This window comes from Ctenopharyngodon idella, chromosome 14 (assembly GCF_019924925.1).
Source record: "Ctenopharyngodon idella isolate HZGC_01 chromosome 14, HZGC01, whole genome shotgun sequence".
Classification (NCBI taxonomy): Eukaryota; Metazoa; Chordata; class Actinopteri; order Cypriniformes; family Xenocyprididae; genus Ctenopharyngodon; species Ctenopharyngodon idella.
In genome coordinates, this window is record NC_067233.1 from 871,290 (window position 1) to 890,798 (window position 19,509).

At 39.1% G+C, this 19,509-nt stretch overlaps 2 protein-coding genes across 19 annotated transcripts in view; one reads left to right on the plus strand and one right to left on the minus strand.

Moving 5' to 3' along the window:
* The window catches only part of limch1b (LIM and calponin homology domains 1b), an 81,248-nt gene extending 65,454 nt beyond the window's left edge, over positions 1 to 15,794 (minus strand). For 5 of the 16 annotated variants that reach the window (XM_051859820.1, XM_051859823.1, XM_051859819.1 and 2 more), the window contains exon 1: positions 15,546 to 15,792. In XM_051859820.1, coding sequence (XP_051715780.1) covers positions 15,546 to 15,668 — 123 coding nt within the window. In that variant the 5' untranslated portion in view covers positions 15,669 to 15,792. Of the gene's footprint in view, positions 1 to 15,545 lie in introns of all 16 variants that reach the window. The other 11 variants (XM_051859828.1, XM_051859829.1, XM_051859825.1 and 8 more) reach the window with 4 other exon arrangements.
* A 1,422-nt stretch (positions 15,795 to 17,216) lies between these two features.
* The window catches only part of LOC127494021 (transmembrane O-methyltransferase homolog), a 124,262-nt gene continuing 121,969 nt past the window's right edge, over positions 17,217 to 19,509 (plus strand). For 2 of the 3 annotated variants that reach the window (XM_051859545.1, XM_051859547.1), the window contains exons 1-3: positions 17,217 to 17,308; positions 18,904 to 19,176; positions 19,281 to 19,477. In XM_051859545.1, the coding sequence (XP_051715505.1) occupies positions 18,921 to 19,176; positions 19,281 to 19,477 (453 nt within the window). In that variant the 5' untranslated portion in view covers positions 17,217 to 17,308; positions 18,904 to 18,920. The remainder of the gene's footprint in view (positions 17,309 to 18,903; positions 19,177 to 19,280; positions 19,478 to 19,509) is intronic. The other variant, XM_051859546.1, reaches the window with a different exon arrangement.

Genomic DNA, 19,509 nt, shown 5'->3' on the forward strand with positions numbered 1-19,509 from the left:
ACACCTGTTGAATTCCCGGGACCATTTGGACCCAGTGTAACATGAGCTTAAAACAGTCATAACTTAATATTTTTCAACTACCATATTGTATCTAATCAATAATGTCTCATTAAGGAGTGAAAATGTTTAAAGTTTTGAATTTTACCATGTTTTTACTTCATGTACCCTCTTTTTATTAATTAAAAAAAATAGAGAAATTCTTTGAATTTAAAATGTTACGAGAGCTACAGCAAAAACTACTGTAATGCAAGAAAATATATCATTTTATCAATATGTATGAGCAATTTTATTTTAATATATCATTAGATGAATTTATAAGAACATATGAGGATTACCAGTATGAACTCATGACCAGTGGATTTAATTAAATAAACTTAAAACTCTCGACTGTCTAAATTTACATAAAAACATCAATATTACTCTGAAATGTTTTCAAACAAAATATATTCCTTTTACTTGCATAACCTTTTACTTTCATATGAAAAATTATAATTTACATTTTTGCATAATCATTTACATATAAATTCTTGAAAAGAAATCGTATTAAGCTGTATGACATAATATTTCATTTTCATATCTTAGGGAAAAAGTGTGTGTACATTCATAGAAAACAGTTTGTTAATCTCAGAGGCCGTTTACACGACACCGTTTTCAACTAAAAACTAAAATGCATTTTGGCCGTTCATTTGGGGTCTTAAAAACACCAACTTTTGAAAACAGGTTTCAAAGTGTAAGTTTTTGAAAACGATAGTGTTATCATCTCTGTGTAAACTACAAAAACGTGAATGTGTAAATGGTGACATCATGCGTGTTACGTGTTCAGTCTACAGGTGCGTGTGTTTCTTCACAAAGTGACATCGCCACCTACTGGCCTGACAGCAGAATACAGCGATTTTAGTCGTTTTCGTGGATCCGCGTGATCGATTTGACAATGTTGTCATCTGTAAGTGAAAAGCACAAAGGAAAATCGTTGTCACTGAGGATCCTCAGCGTTGTCTGCCAGACGTGTCCGCAGGAGAGCTACTCCACCTCTAAGACTTGTCCATGACCTCAGCTATGATTGGCTAACCTGTGTTCATTCATAAAGAGTGACACCCCAAAGTGGCTCAACACTGAACAGGCATTGATATGTAGGCTGAATCTGAGAGGTCAATGTGCTGATATTCCTGACACCGTGATGTCTTCTGAATGACCCATTTTTTGCAGCTGAGTCAGCTAAGAAAGGGAATTAGGTGAGTAGAAATGTTAGTGTTTGCTTCATGTAAAGTGCTTCAGAGCCGAGTCGACACACTCTTTCACGTTGAGTAAGTGTGTCTGTGTCCTGTGCCAGTTCTCCTGCGTCTCGTGTTGCAGACTCCGTCTGGCTGCTCACAAAGATCTGTCCCTGTGCCATTTTCCCAAGGTTTGATCCAGCGCTCCATTCCAGCGGGTGGGTCATTTACTCCGCTGTTCCTCCTGCTGGAGAGATCCCGTTAATCCCAGCTTCCTCGAGTCCCATGCGCAGAGATCCTGCCATTCTGCAAACCTGAGGGGCTACAAGATCCAAAAACTGACTCGCCGTTAAATCCAACTTATTTGAACTATGTGAAGATCAGTACTGGAAAACCTGAAAACATGAAACAAAATTTCACCCTGACTATTTTCTAAATGCATGTCATAGAATTGTGCATACATACAGTTCATTCTTTGACCTCGTAATGTTTAATCAGAATGTCACATTTGGATCTTCTGGTGAAGCGTCAGTCTTCTCTCTGGTGACGTATGCAGGTCTTCTTCAATCATTTATTTATCTTAAACCACCTTCATCTGCATCTGCCCACATCTCATCATCCAATCAACCACTGATGCACGTAACCAAAACCCGCCCTACATTTTATCTACATCTGTGTGCATCATTACTTTTTAAAATTCATGTGCACTCATAATATTTCATCAAAATTACTTCTCCCTCTGGAAACGATATCCGTTCTCTTCTTGACATGTGTCTCGGCGGAGGGTGGCACTAAATATCCTCCACAACTGACTGCAAACCAACATTCAGATCTGACTTCCCATGATCCAATCAATTCCCGAGAATGATATCAAGTCTCACCCTTCATTTTTGTCTCCAAAAGCTGTTTGACTCGGATATACGTCACAATAGGGGAAAACAACTATCTTCTGTTTCATGCCAGCTTTAAGTAGTATTATTCCCCCAGTGTGAGTCAGTGATTTGCGGCAGTGACGCCCCTTCAGAAGGCACTAACGGGTTTCAGTACGTAAAGTGTGAGTAAATCAGCTGCCTTAAACTCTAAGGCAATAAGATTTGTAGCCTATAGAAAGCCACAGAGCCTTACAGACGTAATACGAGTTGAACTGTGGGAAACCCCCTGGGATATTCCTTAGTGATTCCTTGAATTTAATCCTCTCCAAGGAGATTTCCCGTAAACTACAAAAATGCCAGTCAACTTGTTGTCCAGAGCCACACAAACATCCGTCTGTTTAGCTTCGTGGGATCTCAAAAACACAATTAGTTCTATATCTGGAGATGATTAGGTCACTTCCACTAATACTTCACTTCCAGGCTATTACAGGTCAATGTGTTGAACAAACGATTGGGTCAATAACAAGATGCTCTATTAATTTAGTCCAAAATAATTCAAAAATGCAATTCAAAGACAGAACAATATAAAGCAAGCACTGTAAAAGGTGTCCTTATCATGGACACTTGTACATGTCATTGGCCCAGTTATGATTCAGTCTATAGTGTTCTGTCAGAGCATTATTCACGTCAACAGAGACGGGTACAAGCTGTTTTCCAGAGCCTGAGGGAGTGACAAACACACTCACACACACACACACTCACACACACACACACATTGGATGTGTTCACCTGCGCTGGATAAACAAAACACTCAAAAAGCCTGACATACAGAGTTTCTCTCTCTCTCGATGCTCACGCACACGCCTCCAGCTCCCTGATCGGAAAGACTTGAGCTGATTTAGCCGGAGGTCATGAACCTTGGACTCTCCTCAAACCTGTGTGTGTGTGTGTGTGTGTGTGTGTGTGTGTGTGGCTGATAATGACTCCATTCTCTGATCCATAATCATATTTCATCCCTGAGGAATCCCTCAGACAGAGAGGCTTCATTCAGAGGCGACGGGGCCGGCAGCGCACTGAACAAACAATACTGAGACATTCTGAAAGAGAGCTAAAGAAACTTTCATGAATGATCTCTGGAGTTTCATAATAGCTAATTACAGCAGAAAACTGAGAGGATTCCAGCAGAAACCAGCTTATATAAGCAGCTAAAGAAACTGATTTCTTCAGTCGCACACAAAAACACAAACAAGGATTTATGGTCACTAATATAATACAATGTATGTAAGAAACTTTTGTGGGGTATTCAAAAAAATCCTACTATTTCTCATATCAATGTATGAGTTCAAGAGTGACAAGGTGGATTAACTCTAGTATAAGATTGTATATTCAATATCTTTCCCCATATGTAAATATGCTTATCCCCAGCCAGTCTTTGGATTTGTCCATTGTTTTGAATTGACATTGATTCATTACACTATGTTTAACTTGACACGCCATCATAAAAACATGGGGCAACACGTTCTGTAAGATATCTATTGCAAAATGCAGGAACAGGCCCAAAAGTGTAAATAACTCAATTAATGAATAAGAATTAATCTAAATAAGTCAATAGTTGTCTTAAAGGATTAGTTCACCCAAAAATGAAAATTCTGTAATTTATTTCTCACCCTCATGTCGTTCCACATCCGTAAGACCTTCGTTCATCTTCGGAACACAAATTAAGATATTTTTGTTGAAATCCGATGGCTCAGTGAGGCCTGCATAGCCAGCAATGACATTTCCTCTCTCAAGATCCATTAATGTACTAAAAACATATTTAAATCCGTTCATGTGAGTACAGTGGTTCAATATTAATATTATAAAGCCACAAGAATATTTTTGGTGCGCCAAAAAAAAACCAAAATAACGACTTATATTTTTTTTTATTATATTTTTTGTGTCGAATCATGATTCGGATCGCGCGTCAAACCGCCAAACTGCTGAAATCACGTGACTTTGGTGCTCCGAACTGCTGATTCGACACAAAAGATTCATAACGCTCCGAAGCTTCCTGAAGCAGTGTTTTGAAATCGGCCATCACTATATAAGTCATTATTTTGTTTTTTTGGCGCACCAAAAATATTCTTGTCGCTTTATAATATTAATATTGAACCACTGTACTCACATGAACTGATTTAAATATGTTTTTAGTACATTAATGGATCTTGAGAGAGGAAATGTCATTGCTGGCTATGTAGACCTCACTGAGCCATCGGATTTCAACAAAAATATCTCAATTTGTGTTCCGAAGATGAACGAAGGTCTTACGGGTGTGAAACGGCATGAGGGTGAGTAATAAATGACTATTTTCATTTTTGGGTGAACTAACCCTTTAATATTGTATGTTTAAACTGAAAAAAAAAAACATGATCTGATTAAACGTTTCTCTTCTATTGGTGTTTTCAGTAAGGTGTTAGTAAGCTATCCGATCAGCCTGTTAAAGGTGCAGTAAGTGATTTCTGAGAAACACTGTTGATATCTGAAATCAACCCAAACAGACACGCCCCCCCTTCATTGCTCCGCCCCCAAAATGCACAAACACGCAATGCAAGAGTGGAAGAAGCAAAATAATGCTTTGCAAAAAATAAAGCGAAGATGACAAATGAACGACAAGAACAAAAATGAATGTGCAGTACATATAAGCAAGAGTTGGTTGTTCGTCTCCAGCAGTGACACCAGTAGAGGTCCAGTCCCATGTTTACACCCTACCCAAAATAATTTATCTGGCAAGCTAGATACAACCAACATTGGAGAATGAGTAGAGTAGAAAGCGTAGCTCTCACGCAGACACCATAAAGACTTCACACCAGAATGGAAATCAGTAGCTGACTCTAAAAACAACAACATCACGCTGTGCTCAATGTTACTGTGAACTTCAACACGAGAACATTCCCACTGTTCCTCACTCAGTGATTCAGTTCATACAAAAAAATGTGTTTGCAAGCCATATTTGAGATATAGGTCCCTGAAAGGGAAGGTTCTGACAACTGAAGACCAGTTAATGAAACATCAGAACATCCCATAAACAATACACAGACTTATAATGAAGAGCTGACGTCAAGAGTGGGACATCTGCAGAGTGGCAGAGCAGACCTGTCAATCATTCCACATCATTCACACAGCTGAGCTGAGAAAACAGAGCTGACATCTTCAGTGAAGGTCTGTCATCTTCTCTGTGGTTTGTTTCACATCTTCACTGTAGGATATTATTGGGTTAAACCCTGCTGTGACCAGAAACATTCCAGATGAAAGAGACAAAGGCAATTTCTCAATCTTTGTGAAATTCCTGCTGTAAAAACAAAACAAATAAAATCAATGCCTGCCCTAAAACTTGCACTGAGATCTGCCTCTATTTAGTTTGCAACACACTCTTTTTATGATCCTACCAATTCCCAGTGGACAAAATCAAGTCCTTTCCTACATTTTTTATTCTTGTTTGATAAGCCGGCTCACTTAGTTTTAAATCACAATAGGGAGAAAAGTTGGTTGTGATTTCCATTCCATGCGGACTTTGAGCTGCTGTCCTAGTGTGGTCAAGCTGGAGTTCGACTAGTCGGCCAACTGATCTCCAAACCAGACCAGCTGAAAAGTGTCTTCTAAAACCAGATGACAGAACAACTAAAACCAGTTAAACACATTAAGCCGGTTTAAGATTATTTACTTATTTCACCTGGATATGAATCCAGTAATAAAAATGGAATCTACTGTATGTTAAATGCCATGGAATCTGGCCATTTTTGGATGAATAAATACTAGAGCTGTAGAATGAATCAAATGTCAATATGGACTAGTGTCTGTGAATATTAAAGCTCAAAAAGACTGCTATTGAATCTGAATTCTGCATGTTCAGTGTGTCTCTGTGTGAATTTGAGAGGAATGTTTTCCAATGAGTCTCGGCTGATTAAAATAGTGCCGTCAACTTCCATTGGCTCATGAACGCCAAATTGTTACTAGGTCTGCATGATATATCAAAATTATCGAAATATTGCAATTGTACATATTGGCTTGTGAGAACTGCATGATCTTAATACTCCAAAAGATTACAAAAAGTCCCATTTTTAGGTTGACGCAGAGAGCAGAGAATAGACTGGACACATGACTGTTACATCTGACATGCTTAATGTTATTAAATGCAATAAGCCAAGAACTCACGCGCGCAGAAAGCCGCATCTCAGACAGTGTGTGATCCCAAACTCAGCTTTCTTCCGTAGCTTATATTGCCAAATACACAATAAAGTGTATTGTGTATTTGGCACAATACGTGGATACTCACCAGAACCGGCCATTTTTAAATCAGTTCATGTGAGTACAGTGGTTCAATATTAATATTATAAAAGGAGCGTTATGAATCTTTTGTGTCGAATCATGATTCGGATCGCGTGTCAAACCGCCAAACTGAAATCACGTGACTTTGGCGCTCCGAACCGCTGATTCATAACACTACGAAGCTTCATGAAGCAGTGTTTTGAAATCGGCCATCACTATATAAGTCGTAATTTTGTTTTTTTGGTGCACCAAAAATATTCTTGTCGCTTTATAATATTAATATTGAACCACTGTACTCACATGAACTGATTTAAATATGTTTTTAGTACATTAATGGATCTTAAGAGAGGAAATGTCATTGCTGGCTATGGAGGCCTCACTGAGCCATCGGATTTCAACAAAAATATCTTAATTTGTGCTCCGAAGATGAACGAAGGTCTTACGGGTGTGGAATAACATGAGGGTGAGTAATTAATGACATTATTTTCATTTTTGGGTGAACTAACCCTTTAATCAAACAACAAAAGACAAAGAGAAAATCATTCACTGCTGAATAATTTTTGTAGCTTTAATAAGAATCAGTGTATATTTAATTAATATGGTAAAGACTAAGCAGTGTTTTATTTTTATATTTAATTATATCATTTCTGTTGTTCAATAAACCTAATATAGGACTATCTGAAACACTAAACCCCTGGTTTTCACTGACGTTAAAATGACACTTGTAAAACTATGGTAAAACACTGCTGTTTACTGTCAGAAGTTGCAGGGATGCTTTCTTCTCACAAAAAGAATGTAAAACATGTATGTTGGTTATCATTTTCAGTTTTTAAATATATTTAGGTAAATTTAAATTTATTTTACACCCAAGCATATTGCATTATTTAAAGAGTTATCGCATTTTTCTTCGATATCATGCAGCCCTAATTGTTACTTTAAATAAATTCTACACAGTTTCAAACGCACTGACTGTACATGAGTTCTGGACTGAGTGGAGAACAGACATCTGAACCTGCTTTTCTGAACTCCAGGTACAATGAGAATTAAACAGATCCATCTCTTCTCACTCAATTCACTTCTGAGTAACAGAAAAGGGTTTGAGTTTAGTTCCTTTACAGAGAATAAGTGTGAACGCCCTACAGAGCAGCTACTTTTCATGGCAAAGCATGACTTTCATAATGCCGACAGCATACGGGCCACAGCAGTAACAGGTTGGTTTTGTTCTCAGCTGAAAGAGAGAGATGACCAGACACACATCGGTCAGCTGAGGTCTGACTGTGTCATTCTCCAGCGTAATGACCGACTGCATTGTCAGGCCGTGTGTGTGTGTGTGTGTGTTTTATGAGATGGAAAGGCGGTATACTGAATTAAACATCCTAGGAATGTAATGGTGTGGGCATGACAGCATGTGTGTGTGCAGAGTTAAAAGAAGCTTTCAAATTTCTCTTTTAATGTGTGTAAATGTGTGACTTTATGTGTATGATGACTGTACTGTCTGTCCGTCTAGACAAAACACATCTGTATGTGAAGCTCATTTATAATAGTGTGTGATGCTTTCTGAAAAGCTTCATTCATTCGCGCGGTCACCACTGTTCCCCACGATCTCAATCTGAAATCCTGTGTGTAGGAAAATGTCACATCCGATGACAACACTGAGAACCATGAGAACATTCCCACTGTTAGTAAATTCATTTGGAGACAGTCTAACAAAATATGATTTATAAACACATAACCTGATTTGCATTCACAAAAACGATTCACATTCATCATACGAGCCAACTTTAACTATCAGTGACATCAGTGTGTGCCATATGAAACACTGGCATCCGATGATTTCAGAAAGCCATGTAAACACACCGGTGTAAAAGCCCCTTAATCATTCTAAAGCTCTAGAACAAGGAAGATGAACTGAACAGAACTTACATAAATGTGTATCTGTCTGCTTAAAGCACATCAGAGCTGTTCATTTCCGTCATTTACTACGACTGCCTTCATATCAGCAGCAAATCACACCAGACTTCAACCAGAACTCAACCAGAAGTACTAGAGTGAAATCACAGTACTGTCCCTAGAAACCACCCTTCAGAACAGGTAAAACACCGAAGATCAGATGAGCGCTGCTCCGTCTCTCTGCAGCTCATTTTATAGTCAAATTCTGAACAAACTGAAAACAGAAACCAGAAAGACGAGTGAGAGCAAGACACGAGGCATCTCTCAACTGCTTGATCGCTTGTATTGCCACAAAATGTAAACTATATGATCACTCAGATCTAGTATGCCAAATGCAACTATAAAATATTATAAACATTAACCTCAGAGTTTTTCTGTAAAGCTTCTTTAAAACAGTGTGCTTTGTGAATATCGCTATACAAATAAATGTGACTTAAGTGCAACGGAGTAGAAGAAAACTAGAGTCAGCGTGAGCAGAACTCATCACTATGATTCTGGAGAGGTTGAGGTGAGGTGTTGGTGCCGGGAACAATCACACTCGAACTCGCACCACAGCAAACGTGTGAAAACCCCCTTACTGGCCCAAATCTCTATGATTTCCTTGTATCCAGCTCCGGTTCCCCCTTCAGTGCATGTCTGTTATTGGAGGGCTGGTGAAAACTGTGTAGAGTACTTAGTAAATGAACACCTGTCTGTAGCACAAACAAGCAAAGTTAGTTAGTTACTCTATTAAATTTAATATAAATAGTTAAAGTCGGCATGAAACGGAAGTTGTGCTCATCTTTTCTTCTCTATAGTGTCGTATATCCGATTGAAACGCTTCTCAAACAAGAACAAATGTAGGGCGGGGCTTGATTTTGTCTGTGGGGAATTGATTGGATGGTTGTGGTTTGCTATTGGTGGATCTCATGTGAGTGACAGGTTGCCCCGCCCCCATCATCAGAGAAGAGATGCTGCAAGAGGGAGGAGAAGATATTCTGATTCAAGATTACGAGGAAAATGAATTTAACACAATAATGATGATGTGCACCGATAAATCATTTAGAATAAACACTGCAATATTCCATAAAAAAATAAAAATTGTCCATTTTGATTTCATGGTGACTTTAAGGATTTGCTGATCTCTCTTCCATCTCAAAGTATGACCAATAGTAATAGTAACGCTTGCCTTAGCAAACGCCACTAAAGATCTGGACTGGGCAGTGTTTGAGTGTCACTGTGAGAGAGTGTGTGGATAACTGTGTGTGTGTGTGTGTGTCTACGGTTCACACAAGCGGCAGTTTCCCCTGATAAGCAAAAAGAGCCCAGCTCCCATGAGTACATCACTTCTGTCCCACTTACAGCACACACACACACACACACACACACACACACACACACAAGTAAAGTGTCCTTTGAATGCACATTTCAAAACACTGCAGAAATAGTAGGTCATGCAGGTGCTTTTCAACTACTGTTTTAAGAATACTTAAGACACTTCTCTCCTAATGTTTGATGCACACTATATAGTAGGGAAGAGGGTGTATTCACACACGGTGGCTGTGTCCGAAATCACCCCCTATACCCTTAAATAGGGCACTATTTGAGGGGACAGCCATTTGTAGTGGTGTCTGAAACCATAGTGGACGATGTTGAGTGCACTCATTCAATCCCACAATGCACTGCAGTAACGAGTGTACAACCGATGCACGCTCAACGGCTAGAGAATACCCATAATGCACTGTGAGAGTCGCGCGCTGAATGAATTCCCGCGTCTCGCCAGGAGATGGTGCCCGCAGCGGAATCAGTCATCCATTCATTTTCCAAACCACGCTGGTCCAGCATTATCATACAGGTATAAATTCCTTTTTAATTGATCATTTAAAAGGTTTGAACATGCTAGTTCAACATAAATATTCATTACTACTGGAGCTGCCAGTTTGCTATTTCAAAAGATTATTAAAGAGTAGCACAAACTATGTGAAATCGGCAGCCCTTCCGGTGCACTCAGTGTCTGAATTCACTCACTCGTTTCATTTACTCCTCAAGTGGACTATATTAGTGGAGTAATGTAGGGAATAGTGAATGAGGGTATAGGGGGCGATTTCGAACACAGCAAGAGACTGTCTGACAGCATTCTGATGCATAACACCTGCTTTTCATTACCCAATCAGTTCCTTTCCACTACAAAAAGAAAAATAAACTACTGCATGAAAGTATGTGTGAGTGCCATTTATGAAAATTATTTTTTTAATATGTCTGAGGAAAAAAATAAATGATTCCCATGGACATCCTCATGATCCTCTCTCAGATCCCTCTATCGTCACACTTCAGTCTGTGTTATCCTTAAAGGGACAAAACTCTCATGTTCATGTCACTCCAAACTCAGAGCAGAAGCAGATTTAAGTTGTTTGTTGAAGATCTCAGACCTCATTCACGCTCGTGTTCATTCAGACATGCTGCTGTAAGACGCACTGCACCAGGTTTGATGCCAATGATGTCAAATCTCATTGCTTCTTGCATGTTGAGAGCAAGAAAATCTCAGAGAGCAAAACTGGTAAAGACAACTTTTATGCTAATTTCATGCTGCTTGACAATATAAAGCCACTTTTGTTGTAAAATAGAGAACAGTTCAGACTGTTACTGTACCGAACCAGAGAGTCATACAGCTTTGGAACGACAGTGAGTATCATATCTTCGATCTAAGTTACAATATTTTATCTCTGTCACTTTCTATGTCCTGTAACTACCATTTAACTGCTTGATCAACTAATCAAATTGGTTTTGCAAAGTAAATAAATGTAGGCACACATGTACAAACACAGTCCTAGTCAAACCATCTGAGAGGATCATGACAGACAATGCCATAAATACTGAACAAACCTCCCTCATTTTCCAAAACAGCTCCAGGGAATGTCTCATCGATTCCTGCAAAGTCCCGCCCCTCCGAGTGGCATCACACGAGTCAGCGAAGAGACGCACACACGCCGTCACCCCGCATGACCCTCTCCACGGCTCTTCAGGACTGGCACTGAGCCCGCATGGAAACATGCATGTCTGCACACCCGAGATTATAACAAATGAAATGAATTCATTATTGGCAGGAGCACTGCTGTCCTCAGTCAAGTTGTTGCCTGACTTTTTAACACCATTCTTCATTATCTCCACCATTATTATTTTTATTCTTTCTTTCTCATCAGTCTGGATATGCAACTGATCATGCAGCTGCGAGATGAATCGTCCACATGCATGTTAGCAGATCAGATGACACTGCGTTTACTGTGACCCTCAGGCCACTTATAACATCTTCTACTGCTGGAATGATCACTCCCTCGACACTGTGTGCAGTGAGCTGTGCATCAATGCATCTGAACAAACAAGAACATCTTAAAAGTTTGATCTGACCATCTCAAATCTGAAGCTTATCAATGAACAGATCTCAGCTTTGTATCTTAAAAACAGAATCTTGATCCTACATCTCTTTCCAAATTTTTGCATATTTCAAACCTTCCTTTTATTTCAAAGATCATTGTACTGTTTCAATTAAAATCTTTCTTGTCAGATAATTCTACCAATGAAGTTTTTCAATCAGGTTTTAAAGCTTTACATCGCACTGAATCTGCTCATTTAAGAGTCTCAAATGACATCTTTCTTCTCTCTGATTCAGGGAAATTTATGGCTCTAGTAGTTTTAGATCTCTGCAATTGATTTGGTTGACCGCGACACACTCCTGTCGTGCCTGGAGACTTGTGTGGGATCCTCGTGGTAATGTATTACAGTGGTTTCACTCTTATTTGTCAAATAAATGGTTTACTGTTCGTCTGGGGCATCACTCATCTTCCAACATAACTCTTGGTTGTGGTGTTCTGCAGGGATCAATCCTGGGACCGGTGTTGTTTTCCCTGTATATGCTCCCCCAAATCTATCTTTTTTACAGCATCTCTCTTCAGCTGCTGTTGGATTATTCCCCTTCTCGAACCCTAAGATCCTGTAACCTTGGCCTACTCACTGCCCCCAAAGTTAAACTTTAAAATCATGGTGATCTTGTTTTCGCTCCTGCTGGACTGAAACTGTGGAATAGCCTTCCTCTTTACATTAGGCACGCCCCATCTGCTTTTAAATACTATCTCAAGATATATTTATTCTCCTTGACAATTAACATTCATTAATCATGTTATTTTAGGTCTTTGTTGTATATTGTTAATTGCCTAATGTTTGTTTATTTTGTTTCTCTATCTTGTTTCCCTCTTAATTCATTGTGATTCTTTTATTCATTGTAAAGCACTTTGGTCAACCTCGGTTATGTTTAAAATTGCTCTGTGATTGATTGATTGAATGACTGATTGATTGAATGACTGATTGATTGATCAGCTGCCAGTGAACAGCGTCTCCTTTGCCACACAAGAGTTTGGTTCGTGTTGTTCATGTTGACGCTGTTTTCTGCTGCCAAAGCAAATCCACTTTGATGCACATCAAAAGGATGAGGACTAGAGCTGAAACTGATACGGAAAACAACAATGCCATCATTACTGTTTGTATCACTGTGTATCACTGAGGAAGATCCAGAGCTGAAATTCAGATATGGTAATGGTCATTTTGTTTCTGACACGCACTGTAAACGGTCGACAAGTCACAACAGAGTGGGCCATCTGACCAATCAGAGCAGAGCAGCTCTCAGAAAGGAGAATGAAGCTTCGAACGAACTGTTTTCAGACACTGAGAGAAAAGAGCTGATGCTGCAGTGGATATGATGAGAAAATCAAAGTGTTTTTGATCTTGGATGCATGTGAACCTGTTGTAGACTCCAAAACAAAATTAGGAACCTTTAAAAACAGCACAGGGGCACTTTAATCAATTAAAAAGGGTCAATTTAGATTTGAGATTGAGTTTAGACTAGTCATCTTTCAACACAGATTTAAGGTTTTTGTTTGGACTGAAATTATCAGTTATGCTGACTGTTTCTGACAAGTACTGTTTTACTTACAATATTTAGGTCTCCACAAAATCAAAATTCCCATTTAGAAGATATATGCGTTGAAAATGTACAGTCTCTCTCTACCACAAATATGAACCAACAATTCTGATGACATCATTCTGCATTTCAGCTTCTCATCAGATTTTCTGTCTAATTAAATGTTTTCTGAAGTATCCAAATACTGCTTTGCCAGAGGCTTGACTTAAAAAAAAATATTGGCAACTTTAACAAAAACAAAAGAGCTTTTTGATATGTCCCACCCTGAAAAACTGTGCTCGTCAAGCCAACTCTTTCCCCGCCGTTGACAGAACTTTCCATCAATCCATATTTTGACTGTTATACTGTAGGGGGCGCTATTACACATCTTCTGAAAGAGTATAAAATCTCCGGCTCAAAACACAGGAGAAGAAGAAGCAGAAACAAGCGACTGAAGCATTGCTGACGCACATAAACACGATCATCAAACATTAAACAGCATATAAATCAAAACTGTCTAATGTTACTGAATGAACCATGAAGAGGAAACGACTGAAGCTTTGATGGACTCGATCTACTCCATCTGTGTTCTGATCATCACTCTGAACCTGACGAAGTCTGACAAAAACGTGATTTTCTCAACTTTTTGTCAAAATGTTGCTTATTTTATGAAACTTTTCATGAAAGTGTTTATAAAATATAATGCATGAAGCTAGAATAAAATGTTTTTGTTTTGTTTTGGTTAAAGCAGAGGCTCTGTTCTTCTTTCTTTTGATATACTATTGCATGTTCAGATATTCATACAACATAATATTCTGGGGGTCATGAAAGTTTTGAGAAAATTATCAAAAATGCTGGCGTTGGCTGCCAACATTTTTTTTAAAAACTCTGGCAGGGAAAGTTTGATGCATAATTCATCCCACACTAGTTTTGCTACAGAGAACTATTACACTGTTATTTTAGCAACCACTTCAGCAACACCCTAGCAACCACTTAGAACACCTTAGCAACACTCTGGCGACCACCCGGAACAGCCTTTCTCAGATCTTTCTCTAATCATCTAACATTTTATATGTCAACATCACAATCCACATGCTCTTTGTTGACTCCCACAAGAAAAACAATCATTCATTAGGTTTTGGGTTAAAGCAAGTATAACAACATTTATCTGGAACATTTATCTGGATCGTCTGTTTACATTTGCTCGAGAAGGTTGACATAGGTGCTAGATGAAAAATAAAAAGAGACACACCTTAACCCTGCGCTGTAAAACACTCCAGTTTCATACGATAATCACAGCAGAACCACACAATGGACACAAAAGCTTTGTTGCTCTGAGCTCCGCTCACAAAAGCCTCTCGCTGAGGCCTGTGCTTTTCAATAAACAGTTATTTGGGGCATCTGGCACTGGGTATGACCACTGCGGGTCGACCTGAACACACGACACTGGCAATGATCAAAGACAGTTAACCATTTGAGCTTACGTTAATCTCTTAAACACTGTGTGTCTCTCCAGAGTCATCTCGAGATGAATGCAAAAATGGGCGAGTATGAAGCACCATGACATTTTTATGTCTATCTGTCCCGCCACTGAACTCTGAACGTGACGCCTCTTTCGTTCAGATCTTCCTCCACTCAACAATCAACCGATGGATATTAACCAATTCCCAACCTGCATTTCTTTCCATAATCCATTTCTCTCTGACATATGCCGTTTCATTGTGACTTTAAATTCCAAACTAATGTCTAAAAATCCTGCAAAAGGAATGAATCTGTGCACAAACCCTTTAAAATCCTAAAGGAATGCTAATGGAATCCAACTGGATAAACAGAAAATGAACTGGAATAAATAAAACAGGATCTTATTAGATTCTTACTGACCATTCCTGCATCAGGAGTGATTCTGAATAATGAAAGAAATCCCACTGGAATTCCTTCAGGATTTTTTGACAAACCTCAACTTTGTCAACACAAAAATTGAATCATTCCAGTGTAATTATAACCTTATAATCTATCACACCTGAACTAATGATTCAACGAGATCAAGTGAAATTCAGATCTTATTTGGATCCTTATAGGATTCTGGTTTGATCCCATCAGGACCGGTTCCTACAGAGTAACAATCCCTTCAGATGAGAGCTGATTCATGTCAACAGGTGAACAGAATGACTAAAACCTTCTACATACAGCAGCAGACACCTGCGCGTGCACAGCTTCAGCACGCGCATCATACAGACACTGTATTCCCAAATAACGCAGTGGCATGACGTCACGCACCTCTATCCATCTCTGCGCCTCGCGGACAGCAGGTTCTGGCGCCGGTTCGGTGTGATGATGATGATGATGATGATGAGGCTGCAGAGGAAGATGTCGTCCTGCATCCGAACCTCGACTCGCCATTTAGAGCCTGTGCCTCAGTAAACCCCACCTCACGCGCGCTGAGTGACGGAGAGACACGCAACTCGCCAGGTAAAGTTATTTCAGGACTGTGCGCGTGTGCGCGTGTGTGTGTCGTGACGCAGGGCTGCGCTGCTGCCGCACTCGAGATGAGAGACGCGGTGCGCCTCAGACAGCCAATCAGAACGCAGCTTCGCGTTCCAGCACGGCCCACCGGCCCAAACAACCAATCGGAGTCGAGCATTGCCTCCCAGCTCCGCCCAACGCGCACGCCCGCTTTACCCGCCCTGCTCCAGGAGCCTCATTTCATAAGAACTTTCTTAAATAAGCAATAAACACATATTAGGATCAGATACATTCAAATATTCACACACAACTGTTCCAAAAAGAATTGTCACTGCTTACAAGATCAAACATTTATTTACATTATTACATTTTTTTAAATTAAATTCAACACTTTAAATTGACATTAGAGGCAGTAAACCAATGTTGATCCATGTTTACTGTGTTACTGGTGATGTTATTTGTAAACAATAACAGGTGCTCATGTATAAGTATGCTTCTGAGATACAATAAAGATAACTTTGTAGCAAAAAAAAAAATAAAAATCAGTGAAATCAGCTGATGTCATTCACTTCAGGTCAGATCTCCTTGTGTTTGATGCCGCACTGCCATCTAGTGGACATGACGAGCTACTGTTAGTATGGGCGGGGCTTTAATCTGGACTTTGTGTCTAATTAGTCAGATGCGATTAGTTTGCATAATACGTTCTCTGGTCGTGTATTTAATCGTCACTGTTTCTTAATGAAATTTGTAATTTCTTGCCGTTATTAGTGATTACATGATTATGCTGAAGTGACTAAGTTGTCACGTGTTACATGTTACTTTTCTAAGCGCTGATCAGTACAGACCAATCATGGTGATTTGTGGTTACTGAATGAGGATTATTTAAAAATCAATTTTATAGAGATTGCTGAGGCGACTTTCTTTTGTTATGTTAAGCGACATTGCTTGCAAGTAATAAACTGAAAAGATTAAACGTTTATTGTCACAAATGTCTAAGAAAATTATTCCCGGAGGAGCTAATAACTTTCTTTCTGAAAAGAGTTTAACACTGCAGCTTTCAATCCTTCAGATGTCCCAAATATGATCATCATTTAAAAGACACAGGTATTTTATAAACAACCAGTTTATAAACTGAAAGATTTATAGGCCTATTATACATCTAAAAATATTATTTGTTAAATCTAATTTGTATTTATAATATTAATTATATTTAATAGATTAATGATTAACTAATAGTTTTTGTTTTAATCTTTTCTTTTTTTTTTCTTTTTTTTTTTACATTTATTTCATTTTATAATGTATTTGATAATTAATGAATTTACCTTTCCCCCCTACTTTTCTACAGATCTCCTGTCACTCCAGACTGAAAACCGCTGATCAAACTTCAATCTTGTCTAAAAGTGTCCTGTACCTTTAAGGTTTCTCGAACACTTCCGTGATAAACAGATCTGATCCTCTTGTTCGGTGTGTCAGGTGAGTCCGACAGTAACAGGTGTGAGTGTCAGCCTCTCTTTATCTTCACACACACACACACACACACACACACACACTGCGAGAGCTTCGTGTTCATGTCACTGGTAAGTTCTGCATCTATTTGCCATTTTGTTTTTTACACGTTCAATTATGATACATAACAATTAGACTTCATGTTTGTCATAGCAAGACTATTACTTTATAAAGGGATGGTTACTAAGCGATCACTAGCGAGCTTCATTCACACTAAAATAATGTTGACATGAATATTGTTTATGTCATGTGGTTAAAAGAAAGGTTTAGATGGATAAATAATAAGTAAATAATAACATATTTTGGGTGAACTGTCCCTTTAACTAAACCTGGAACTGCTAAATCTTGATTTATCTTCATATACTGTACATTTTCAAAATGCATGCTATAGATCTTATTGTGAACGATTCATGCATGAGTTTGTTCATTTAAAAAAGTAAATAAAAATAATGAATATTTATATATATTTTTTAAAAAGCCATAACTGGATCTTCCGGTGAAATGACACACTTCTCTCTGGTGACGTATGCAGGACTTCTCCATCATTTAGTCCATCAAAACTGACACTTCTAATTTTTTTATGTAATATTTCAGTGTTTATTCTAAATGATTTAATCGGTGCACATCATTATTGTTTTAAATTCATGTTCTTCATAATCTTGAATCAGAATTTCGTTTTCATACAAGGACTTTATGATCTGAGAAACAGAAATCAACCAAAACAATAACAAGCCGTATTTATTATAACTGAAATATTAAAACAACAACAACACAAGATAGTCCAGCCTACATCTGAGTCACAAAAGCTCTTCTATTCCACTAACACAATAATAAAAACAATTCATACCAAATAGCAATAAAACACGTCTGTATCATACTGAAGTGTACCAAGACTTTGAGTCTCAGAGTGATAGTCATTTATAAATATAATTATGTTTCAAGTTCCATTTTGTGTAATAATTTTCAGATCATAGACGGAGGCTGAACCAGCTCCAGGGTAAGAGATGCGCTTCCCCTTTAAAAACACATTTACATAGATTTCCATTAAATAGTTTCAGGTTACGTGTCAACCTAACATCCCAGCATAAACACTCCTGATCAATTATTTCTTATTAAAGCGTCTACATTCACAAACCACTGTTAATTTGAACAAAAGGATTGTATGAGGGATTTGGCGTGGCAGAAAGAAGCGTACAGACAGCGCTCCCTTTATCATCAATAAAAACCTTCATCATGATCTCACAAAGTTCTGTTATAATCACTGAAGCTGACGGCACAATGAGCCTCTGATTTACATGATTGTTTGTTATAATGAGAGGATTTTCAAGTGTGCTGTTTTTGTTCATTCCTAACTTAAACACCTCTGATTGGCTGTTGCATTTTGAAGAAATCAACAGATATGAATGTGATTGGCTACACTGCTCAACACTGCAAAACACATTGTAAATAGAAACCTTTGACGTTCTTCAGAGCTCAAACACAGATACGCACTGGATCATTTGTCAAATCTGTTTGGCCAGTATGTTATTATTACAGAGAAAACTGATCCTAGACCAGCAGTTATGGGCAGCTTTTCCCCTCTGTCACTGTGGCTTCTCCCGTTTCATCGTGACTTTAAGGTTTCCCAGAATGCCTCTTGTCCTGACCGCTCCTCTGCTCCTGTTAGGTCACTGATGGTCAGTGATGTCTCTGCTGGTGTTCTCCGTGCCTCTGCTCCCGGTTGTGGCCGTGATGACGGCTCTTTTCCGCTCACCGCTGTCGGCCCTGTGCCGTCAGGTGTATTCTGGCATACTGAAGCTTTCTCACAGGAAGGTCTGTGTCAGCTCCACTCACGCCTATGTCTTCTCCAACTGCACCCACGGACAGGCTCAGAGTGTTCTGCTGACCTTTGACCTCTACTCCACCACACACGCCTCCTCCAACATTGGCCCTCAGAAAGGTCAGGCACTGGAGTCTGTTAATGCTTTATTTCATCAAGCTCTTGAACAGATAATATTCCTCTAATCTTCTGCTCTGGAGTAACATGTTCTCTTGTCGCTGTAGGAGCGTTTCTGGATGAGATTGTGACGCGTGAAGCTCCGCTGAGGGTTTTGGAGTTGGGGACACACTGTGGCTACGCTTCCGTCAGGATTCTGCGTCTGCTCCCTCCGTCTGGAAAACTGCTGACTGTAGAGCTGGATCCTCTGACAGCAGATCGAGGGGAGGAGATCATACTAGTGGCAGGCTTCAAAAACCAGCAGGTGTTACATCATCGCTTTCATTCCGTAATAGA